The 12,097-nt window shown below is 36.0% G+C and overlaps 1 protein-coding gene across 1 annotated transcript in view; it reads left to right on the top strand.

Moving 5' to 3' along the window:
• The window catches only part of ASB5 (ankyrin repeat and SOCS box containing 5), a 67,536-nt gene extending 62,091 nt beyond the window's left edge, over positions 1-5,445 (top strand). Inside the window, exons 3-7 of the mRNA XM_007950563.2 lie at positions 228-335; positions 1,016-1,166; positions 1,344-1,478; positions 4,110-4,301; positions 5,318-5,445. Coding sequence (XP_007948754.1) covers positions 228-335; positions 1,016-1,166; positions 1,344-1,478; positions 4,110-4,301; positions 5,318-5,445 — 714 coding nt within the window. The remainder of the gene's footprint in view (positions 1-227; positions 336-1,015; positions 1,167-1,343; positions 1,479-4,109; positions 4,302-5,317) is intronic.
• Positions 5,446-12,097: the final 6,652 nt, after the last annotated feature.

Below are 12,097 nucleotides of genomic sequence, written 5' to 3'. Positions count from 1 at the left end.
AAGCATATTTAAGGCAGTATCATAGCTAGGTATGATGGTGGTACAATTATGGAGCTAAGTAGTCTTGACAGCTGTTTGAATCTATGGCATTTGAATTGGCAATTTCTGCTTAAGCTCTTTTGCCTAAGATTCTCTGTTCTTGAAAATATATGATTCTGTAATGACATTTTAGACAGATGATTTTATATAACTTCTTCACCTTTCAAAATTATTGATGTCATATTTAGGGCTATAATGTAAATGCAGTAACCATAGACCATATCACCCCATTGCATGAAGCCTGCCTCGGAGATCATGTGGCATGTGCCCGGACTCTTCTGGAAGCTGGAGCTAATGTAAGTACCTTTTAAAAACATTAACAATTTTAAATCTACTGACTAAGAGTCAAACAAAATTCTTTTTTTTCTTTTTATCAATACTATTTTTAAATAAAAATAAAAATAATTGTCTCAGAGTGATCATTGCACTCTGAGAAGAATTTCCTGTCATTACAAAAATGGGTTGCATGCGGCATAATAATATTGAACATTCTTTAGGTTATTTCTCATTCTCATTACTCTAAGTAGCAATAGATGGACATCATTATGCCCATAAGCTTTGTCCATCTGTTGGATGACTCCTCATTTTTCTTGAGATAAATTCTCACAAATAGAATTAACAATTTTATCAGTTTAAACTGTCACCAGCAAAGTGGTTTCTTCACAGCTGTCATCATCATTGCATTTTTTTCTTCTTCACTTTTTTCCTAATAATTGATTTTCATGATTTTTCCCAGTTGCATGTTCACACATGTAAATTACCTAATTACCAGTGAACATGCAACTGATAAAAGTATTTTACCCCATCATATAGTTTTCTTTATTGATATGTGAGCTAAATATACTCTGCCATATTCACTATACATATTTGCCCAATTATTTTTAACAGATTGTACAGCTTTTTAAAAATAGGTGATTAAGACCATTAATCTTGTATGATTCTGTAAATTTCATTCTCAGTTTTTCATTTGATCTAGGTAAATGCAATCACAATAGATGGCGTGACTCCATTATTCAATGCATGCTCACAAGGCAGTTCAAGTTGTACAGAACTTCTTTTGGAATATGGTGCTAAAGCCCAGCTGGAGTCATGCCTTCCTTCTCCTACACATGAGGCTGCCAGTAAAGGTAACGTGCTTATGAGATGAAGTGACAAGGGGAGAAAGTTCCTTCAGCAGCATACAATGCTCGATTTATCTTTCATTGAATAACATTGCAGGGCAGAAGCATGGTGAGGGGAGGAGCTGAGTTGGGGGATGGGCAAGATTAAGTAAAAGTAAACTTATCCCTACTTTGTATTGGCAGGTCACCATGAGTGTCTAGAAATACTGATATCCGGGGGCATAGATGTTGACCAAGACATTCCTCATTTGGGAACTCCTCTGTATGTAGCATGTATGGCACAACAGTTCCATTGCATCCAGAAACTTCTTTATGCAGGTATTTTTCTTTAAAATATTTTCCATTCTGTGCATACACACAAGCAGTTATTCAACTCCATATTTAGTTCTTTAAATAAGCACCTTTATAAAGTATTTCTCAGTGCCACAAAAATAAGGAGCCCTGGTAGCACAGTGGTTAAAGCACTTGGCTGCTAACCAAAAGGTTGGTGGTTTAAACCCATCAGTCGCCACAGGAAAAAGATGTGGCATTCTGCTTCCATAAAAGATTTACAGTCGTAAAAGGAAAAAAAAAAAAAAGAAGATTCATAGCCATGGAAACCCCATGGGGCAGTACTACTCTGTCCTATAGTGTCACTATGAGTCATATTTGAATCTATGGCCGTGGATTTGGTTTTGGTTTGTTACAAAAATTCTTATTAAAAATATTCTCATATATAAGTGTATGACCAATAAAAATGAACTATTCTTGATATCTCACAAAGGAAAACATATTTTGCATACATAACATTAGCAGACATTAGGCATATAAGGAGTCCTAAGGCCCCTTAACTTATTAAAGGTCATAAAATTGAGATCATTGGAGCTGAATATAATGTTGCCAAATATGTATATATATCTATGAACAAATACATCAAAAGAAATGTTAGGAAGAGTAACTGTTTGAGGAATCTTATCTCTTACCAAACAAAAATTCACTACTTGCCTATACTTTGGACTTACTGTCCCGCTTACCTTGAAAAACTTACCTGCTTTATTTTTGCCTGTTTTTAGTAAACCACTTCCCCAGGGTGAAATTTTAACCCTCTCTAACCCTCTCTCCTTTTTTTTTTCTCTCTCTGACCTTTCAAGACCCCAGCGGTCTCTCTTTTTGTTGGACAGGGAATTCCTTTAGGATACAGAGTATGCCTTTCTTTCCATCATCACTTTTTTCTAGCACAATGCCTCTCATGTTGTATAATGAATATAAGTAAAATGAATAAATGGATTTTGATACTACTTATTATTTAAGACAGTTCATGTGTCCCCTGTTATATACATATTTTAGCAACCCCTGTATACACACATTATATTAGTTTAATTATAAATTTCTTGAAAGGAAGGTCTACATCTAATATTTCATTTCCAGTACGCCTACGAGGACTCTTCAACATGAGTTATTATAGTAATCATTGATTGTTATTCTCTGGCCATAAGTTTGATATAACCAATAGAACTCATGCTTTATCACCTTTCTTTATTTTGCTAGTAATATAATCCTTCCCACTCAATATTTTATATTGGTTAAAAATATATTGAAAAAGTGTTGGTAGTAATTGTTGATTGATTGTTATTCTCAGGCCCCATTTTTCTATAAAATTGATTTATCTAGTGGAATTTATGCTCTCTCTTCTTTATTTTGCTATGGAATATCATTTTTCCTCTAAACATTTTATATTTGGTTAAATAATATTAAAAATTATTATATTTATTGGAATTTGAAAATAGCAAGAGGGCTATAAAGGGATCCTTAAAATGTACTGTGGCTGACAGATATCCTTAGTTTTACTGAAAGTATCATCATAATAAAAAGTGTTTAAATATTTTAAACAGTTCCAAAAGTAATTATATTAACTAAAATGATAGTGTACAACTAAATTAAGATATCCTTAGTTTTACTTAAAATATCAGAAACAGATTTGAAAATTACTTAGTATGTTTATAAGTAGCCATTTACATACTAAAAATATTGGATTATTATTTTTAAAGATAATTTATTCATTGCACATGAATTTTATGACCATTATGTGACAGACCTTGCACTAAGAGGAAATAAATATGCAGTAGGCAATTTTACATTTATGTTTTTTTTTTAATGTAAGTATTTTTTACATTTATTTTTCCTACAAAAACATGATGTGCCTTTTCCATTTAAGGGCTCACTGTCCTTATATATTTATTGACTTAAACTATATAAGTAAGAAGTGACAGAAAAATCTATATACATTTGACCTATATAACTATTTAGATTTATGAGTTTTTCAATAAATAGAAGAGCTCTATTGCTTTGAAATACATGAAAAGAATGAAAGCAATAAGCTCTTGAATTATATTAAGATCTACCAACCATGATGGAAATATGGATGAGTGAATTTAATTGTACACTATTTATCATTTTAAACAAAACCAAACTCAGTACCGTCAAGCCGAATCCGACTCACAGTCACCCCTCCTTGGGTTTCTGAGGCAGTATCATTACGGGAGTAGATTGCCCAACCTTCCTTCCAAGCACTTTTGGTTAGCAGTCAAATGCCTTAGGCACTATGCCATAAGAGCTCCCATTTATTATTTTAGTTAATATAATTACTTTGGGAACTGTTTAAAATATTTAAACATTTTTTATTATTATGAAATCTTTTAAGCACACAGAAATGTGTAGAGATCAATTTACCAAATGTGTGTCTTGACCATCTAGCTATAAAAATTCTCAACACTTTATGTTGATTTATGTATATATACACACACTACCACAGAGTATGTATAAATGTATAAAGAAATAGTTCATTACAGACAGCGCTGAGGTCCCTTTTGTACTTTCAACAGGCACCCTCTTTTCTCTCCCCTCATTGAAGTAAGTGACTCATCTAACAATTTTTATTTATATTTTTCATCATCTCCTGTCTGCATGTAGGTGCTGATGTACAGAAAGGCAAATATTGGGATACCCCATTGCATGCTGCTGCTCAACAATCCAATGCAGAAATTGTAAACTTACTGCTAGAATTTGGAGCAGATATCAATGCTAAAAATACAGAGCTTCTGCGACCTATAGACATAGCTGCTTCTAGCAGTTTGGTGGAAAGAATACTGCTTCAGTATGAAGGTAAGAGGAATACATGTGGAGATGTACAAGCACAAAAATACAACTGCCTTAAATATACGGAAATATAGTAAAACTTGTGAAAGCTGGAAACTCTGTAAGGTGGAAAACTGTTAGAGAAGGAAAACTCAAATATTTTCCAGTAAAATGAGTGATAGAAGAGTAGTAAGATTGCATCCTGTCAAGGGGGAAAAATTCCGAGACATGGAAAAGCAAAGTGGTTCCATTGAGTTCCGGTTCTCAAAGGTTTAACTATAGTATAAGGATTTTTGTTGTTTTTGTTGTTGGTTGTTGGCATGTCAAATACTAATAAATAGGTTTTGGGAACAAATTTTGTGAAAGTATGTAATTTTCTATCTATGAAGATGGTGCAATGATGATTTTAATTTTCTTTTTTCATCTTATATAAACTTTCACATTCCTTTGGTTAAATACATTCAGTTTGTTTGAGATGCCTTATATATGGTTCTAATTTAATATCTGCTTATTAATATTTAGAAATATGCACCACTTTTTAAGGGTATGCAGCTGCTATAACATGTGGAAACATAATCAGGAAATATTTTCATATATAAGACTTTGGCTCTCAAACAGAATTACTTAAGGCTAAGCCAGCTTAAAAATAAAATAAAATTTTTACTATAATGAACTTTGCTTTATCATTAAAGATGTTATACATCTGAAGAAAAAAATAAATACTTAAAATTTCCCTTTTTGGCACATAATACTTCTGGGGGTCTTTGATTTATATAGCCTTCAAAAAGCAGAATTTTAACTATAATTTCATAACCTTGAAGATTATAATGTTTTAATAAACATATGGTTTACATATTAAGTATAAAAGATCTCATAAATAAAAGTAGTTCAAGTGCTTCTGTAAATTCCCCTAGTACAGTGATCAGATTATTCTAGTTCACAACAATGCACTATTATTGTTTATGATTTTATTTAATGCACCTTATAACATATTAAAATCTGTTTTGATTTTAATTATCACATACTTTCATTTCTTTCTGCAGCTACTCCAAGCTCTCTTTGCCAACTTTGTCGACTCTGTATCCGAAGCTGCATAGGAAGACCAAGATTGCACCTTATCCCACAGCTACAGCTGCCAACGTTACTGCAGAATTTCTTACAGTACCGATAAAGCATTACAATAATCCTAAATACTTTGAAAATTAAAAACGTCTTTCATCTGCCTAGTGTATATTTCATATTACAGTTGATAAAGATAGGGTAGAACTGAGTATGAGAACACCCAGGGAAGAAGTGGAATATCGATTTCCATTTAGAATATACTACTTAGTATTCTTTTGCTATGCATTTTTACAGTCCTCGCATGATAGTATATTTAAAGCACCTATATAATATTAGCTAATCAAGCATATCCTTTTGTTGGTTTGGGAAAAAACAAGAAATTCTTCATTTTATGATTTTTTTCAGTGTGGAAAAGAAAAACATGAATTCTTAGTAAAATTATTCCAATTATATTACATCTTAAAAGGTCTATATCCTTCAAATAATGGGTTAAGTTTTTCATTTTGACCACTAATTAATTATCTCTGTATTTTTAATATTAATGCAAATATGAGTACAGTTTGCCATGGGAGCTCTGGTAGCATAGTGCCTAAGGCACTTGACTGCTCACCAGAAGGCTGGCAGTTCAAACCCACCAGCCACTCCTTGGAAGGAAGGTTGGGCAATCCTACTTCCGTAGTGATACTGCCTCAGAAACCCAAGGAGGGGTCACTATGAGTCGGGGCCGACTCGACGGCAAACAACAACAACAACAACATAAGTACAGTTTAGAAAGAGCACCTAGTATCTTTTGAAACAATGATGACTCTTATTCAAGAAATCCATTATGTTAAATATGCACTTGTCATTATAATGATCAATTTCTAAAGAAAAGATACATTTCCCCCTCTCCCTGCATAGAACTCACAAGTCATTTCACCACTTTAACTGGATCTGTTACGGAAATAGGTAGGACTAAAAGTTAGTACTACCCTCTCACGTTCAGATGTTTAGAACATTATACACCTGCTAAAGCTATTTTGGGGAGCTCTGGTGGGTAGTGCCTGAGGCATTTCACTGCTAACCAGAAGGCTGGCGGTTCAAACACACCAGCCACTCCTGGGAAGGAAGATTGGGCAATCTACTACTGTAGTGATAGTGCCTCAGAAGCCCAAGGAGGGGTCACTATGAGCTGGATCCGACTCCATGGCAGTGAGTTTGGTTTTTTGGTTTTGTAGGCTATTTTGTGGATTCCCTGAGTGGCACAGTTAAGCGCTTGAGTACTAGCTGAAAGTTTGGCAGTTCCCACTGGCCCAGAGTCACCTTAGAAGACAGGCCTGAGATCTGGTTCCAAAAGGTCAGAGCCTTGAAAACTCTTCAGGGCAGTTCTACTCTACACACATAGGGCCTCCATGAGTAGAAATAGACTTGACAACAAAGGCTATTTTATGACCTCTTCCTTCTAAGGTGTAGCCTCTTAAGGTTTCTCTTCAGTGCTTTTAGGTCTTCCACTGCTGTACTCTTGCATTTCAGACATTGTCAGCAGCTAATGCTTACCAGAACCGAAGAATATGAACTTTATGTACAATTGATTAAGAGGCCCCCGAGGAGGGGTCGCTATGAATCGGGGCCGACTCTACAGCACATAACAACAACAACAACAGGTCATACTCGAGGGCTCAAGTCAGTGCAAAGCTGTAGGAAATGGAAGATATAAAACGCAAATTGTAGAGTTTTCACAGAAAATGGAAAGAGGTACCACTTAGCAAATGTACAGACCTTAAAATTTTTACCCTATAAAAACCAAACCCCTCCTTGGAGGGATCAGTCATGGCAGAACACAAGGGCAGTGTATGCACAGGGAGACCACTCGGGGGCAGGAGTGCATGGCAGGGAAAGACACAGGGAAGAGGCAACAATGGGGAGGAAGTGGGAGGGGAGTTGTTACATTGTGGGAAATTGCAATCGATGTCGCGAGGAAAATGTGTATGAACTGCTGTATGGAAAATGAAATTGCTTTGTAAACTTTCACCCAAATCACAATAAAAATTAAAAAAGAAGAGGAAGAAAACCAAAGCCACTGACATCGAATCATTTCTGACGCATAGCAAGCTATAGGACAGAGTAGAGCTGCCCCATAGGGTTTCTAAGGCTGAAATCTTGGATGAAACTGACTGCCTTACCTTTCTCCCGAGCAGCACGCTGATAGGTTCTAATCACGGACGGTTCACAGTGCTGCCAGAGCTCCATAATATATAGTGGTGTTTCTAATTCTGTTTACACAAAGCAAGGGTTGAGACTACACTGTATTTGCAAGTGTAAAAAAAGAGAGTGTTGTTTAAGAGAAGATGTTATTAAGCTAATGTCCTTTTGCAAGAGTTAATAATATATTTGTCCTCTTCAGCTTTAAGTGTACTTCAATTGGATATAAAACATAATAAAAAAAATTTTAGTGCCTCCTTTGTCATTTAGATTAGACTTGAAATGATTATAGATTTAGAAATAAAATAATCAAGATACATAAAAAGTAAAAGAAAATAATTTGATGGCTTTAATGAATTTATCATATTTTGGCTCTGGTGGCGTAGTGCCTAAGGCATTTGACTGCTACACAGAAGACTGGTGGTTCAAATCCACCAGCCACTCCTCAGAAGGAAGGTTGGGAAATCTACTTCTGTAATGATACCTCCTCAGAAACCCAAGGAGGGGTCGCTATGAGTAGGATTTGACTCGACAGCAGTGAGCTTGGTTTTGTTTTACCTTGATAACCCAAGGGCCTTTTTCCTCTACTCTAGGCCCTTGGCTGCTTTCTGGAAAAATATATTATTATTGGCTATAACCCCAAAGTTACTAGAGATGCACTTCGAAGAAAAAAAAAATTGTAATTGAAAATATTTGTTTGGATTTTCAAAACTAGAAGCTGTAGCATGTTTGTTAAACAATGACTTCTATGTGACTAGAGACTTTTAAATGGACCTGTTTTACAGAATATCTCAGTCTGACAAATTTATAATGTCCTCATGAGTAATTTGCATTAAAATGGATATAACTTCATCGTACATAACTAGATATTAAAGCTGCTTTTTATTTAATCAGGTTTATACTAGTATTGTCCTTGAATTTGATATAAAGTCTGAGATTGAATGTAGAGTAGTGTAACAACTCTCTCTTTACTGATTTTGTGCCAATAAGAGAAGTAAATATAAAATATCAAAACTGACACCATAAAGTTTCAATGTATGTGTATCTTGCATCTTAGCTTGAGTATGATTGTCTTAACAAACACGTGTTCTCATTTTAATGTATCCTATAAAAATGTTTGTTAATATATTAAAGTGTGATTATTATGCTTTGGAATAAAATACTTTTCTTCTGTTCTAAGTATTTTTATAATGGAAATTATGATTTCGTTACACTGATTGTTGTTGCCACCAGTTTTCAAAGCACTGTATCATGGGCATTCAGAGTAGTTCAGAAAAAAAATAAGTATTTCAGAGATCTTCTAATCTAAAACACATAATTTAGGTATATATGTGTATGTATGTGTGTACATATGACAGTGAACACATACACTATTTGGCACATTTAAAAAATATAATGAAATAATATTCTAATGAAGGATTATTGATACATTTACTTTTTGGGAAAATATTTAACTTCTATTATTTTAAAAACCAGAGTAGTATATTTAATGAATTTCCCTGTTGATATGACACCCAAATCCCAGGGGACTACTGTGGAACCCACTTTTCAGTTGGAGTAGCATCTGGCAGTGCCTGTCCTGGAGACTCAGGTGTCAGGAGAGTGAATTGGGCAGTTGATTTTTATTTTTGTCGTTAGGTGCTGTTCAGTTGGCTCTGACTCATAGCAACCCTGTGCACAACAGGATGAAACACTGCCCAGACCTGCACCAGCCTCACAATCCTTGCTATGCCTGAGCCCATCATTATAGCCACCATGTCAATCCATCTCATTGAGGGTTTTCCCCTTTTTTTTTGGTGACCCTCCACTTTACCAAGCATGATATCCTTCTCTAGGGAATGGTCCCTTCTCACAACATTACCAAAGTAGGTGAGACAAAATCTGGCCATTCTCGCTTCCAAGGAGCATTCTGGCTGTACTTATTCCCTGACAGATTTGTTAGTTCTTTTGGCAGTCCATAGTACTTTCCATATTCTTCTCCAACACCGCAACTCAAAAGCATCAACTCTTCTTTGGTCTTCCTTATTTGTTGTCCAGCTTTCACATGCATATGAGGCGGTTGAAAATACCATGGCTTGGGTTAGGAGCACCTTAATCTCCAAAGAGACATCTTTGCTCTTCACCACTTGAAAGAGGTCTTATGCAGCATTTTCTTAGTGCAATACAATGTCTGATTTCTTGACTGATGCTTCTGTTGATGTTGATTGTGGAACCAAGAAATATGAAATCTCTGACAACTTCAATATTTTCTCCATTTATCGTGATGCTGCTTATTGGTCCAGTTGTGAGAATTTTCATTTTCTTTATGTTGAGCATATATTGTCCATACTGCAGACTGTAGTCTTTAATCTTCATGAGTAAGTGCTTCAAGTCATCTTCACTTTCAGCAACCAAGGTTGTGTCATCTGGTTTGCGTATTGCAGGTTGTTAATGAGTCTTCCTCTAATCCTAATGCTGTTTTCTTCTTCTCAGATTATTTGCTCAGTATACAGATTGAATGAGTATGTCCAAAGGATACAGACCCAACACACTCCCTTCCTTATTTTAAACCATGCAGTATCCCCTCATTCAGTTTGAATGACACCCTCCTGGTCTACATACTGGCTCTTCATGGGCACAACGAAGTATTCTGGAATTCCCATTCTTCTCAATGTTATCCATAATTCCCACCAATACTACGTTTCCACCAATAATTGGCTAAACAATTATTCTTCAAAGAAGCCTCTCCTGACCCCTAGGTTGGGTTATGCATTTATTCTCTTTGGGACCTTGTGCAGATCTCTGATAGCACCTGTAATACTGCAGAGTAAACCTTTATTTGCTTCTTTGTCTTCTCCATAGACTCAGTTTTTTGCAGGTACAACTGTGTCATATTCACATCTTCCTCTTTCGTAATTCAAAGATTCATGTACTTCTTCTTTCTTTGAAGGACTACCCATTCCACACATGTTCAATTGCCTTGAAATGCAAGCTTTTTCCTTCTCTGTCGCTAGTTGTTGTTGTTGTTGTTATGTGCCGTCGAGTCGGCCCCGACTCATAGCGACCCCTCCTTGGGTTTCTGAGGCAGTATCACTACGGAAGTAGGATTGCCCAACCTTCCTTCCAAGGAGTCAGTAAATGCATGTGGAAAGCTAATGTTATTTCTCCTAGAGTGGGGCATGAAAAAGAGATGTTAAACTAACTCAGCTTCTTCATTAATAATTCTTTCTGTTGCTGTGATAAGAGCTAATGACTTCTTCATAAAGAGAAGAAATCCATCATTTGGAGAGGAGATATCAGAAAAGTTCAGGATCCCTGACCCCAGTTCATTTAGGACAGTTACTGCTGAACTCTCCCTTACTCCCCTTCTTCTGCACAAAGATGTTAGAAGACAAACCTGCTGTGATAAGTGAACTCTAATGCTTAAGATTGAAATAGTACCTAAATTCTGAAGTAGCATACAACTAGACTGAGAAGCGCTTCTCAAGAATATTATTTAAAAAGTAAATAATTTCAACCAAAAATTACTCAGCTTCCCTGAACAGCACATACTTGGAAGTGTGTTACACTTACAGCCACTGCCAAGTTCAGCACATGTAATATGAATCATATGCTGCCTACCTCCATAGGTGACTGAGCATTTTTCCCAAGAGCAGATAATATTCAGGCAAAGTCATGGACTTATGGTATGGCCTGTCATGAAAACAGGAGGACTAATTAGACTCTTTGATGCAGGATAGGCACAAAATAAATATGCCATAAAGAAGTTCACAGAGAAGCCTAAGTGGTATGAGATAGAAAGACTATGAGAATAAGATTGTGAGGCCACACGAGAGACATCCTCAGAGCCACAGATTTCTACTGATGATTGGATGCTGCACAGAAGGCAGAGTCATTGGCTCTGAGAGCAGACTTTTCACAGACATCTCTTCCTGGTATATGTTTCTCTTCCTGTCTGTGGCAGCTTGACCTGAAGGCAGCAGCTATAGCAGCTTTAAACAGGAGAATCACAGAATTTTTAGGGTTTGCAAGACACTAGAATAGCTGAGCCTAAGTATGAAATAAATGCTTTGGTGCTTCAGATAACACCCTGCTCACTCCAATTATTGGAGGTAACCTTAGTGAATCTCTGTTCCTTGAAACAAAAGGAGATAACTCAGAAAACATGCCCCCCCCCCCAAAAAAAAAAAAAAATCCCAAACCCACTGCCGTTGGGTCAATTCTGACTCATGGTGACCCCCATTGGGTTTCTGAGGCAGTAAATCTTTGCAGAAATAGATATTGCCCTGTTTCCTTCTGCAGAGTGGCTGGTGGGTTTGAACCACCAACCTTCTGGTTAGCAGTCAAATGCCTTAGGCATAGTCAAAATAAAAAGACAAGATAAAAACTTCTACAACTCTTCAAAAATGAGCATCCTACTTGAATACACCAATTTGGTCTTAAACTAGCAAAAGGTTATCAGTGGAGATAGAAAGCCTCTTAATCCTTATCAATCATTGCTAGTCCTGCTCAGACTCTAAACAACAATGTCAAAGAAGAAAGTAATGGGTAAAAGGTTACTTTTTAGCATGTCCAAGATATTCATATTAAAGCGGGAGGAA

Source organism: Orycteropus afer, unplaced genomic scaffold, assembly GCF_000298275.1.
Source record: "Orycteropus afer afer isolate SDZICR_OR568_19922 unplaced genomic scaffold, OryAfe1.0 scaffold00278, whole genome shotgun sequence".
NCBI lineage: Eukaryota > Metazoa > Chordata > Mammalia > Tubulidentata > Orycteropodidae > Orycteropus > Orycteropus afer.
This window is presented reverse-complemented; position numbering and strand designations above follow the sequence as displayed.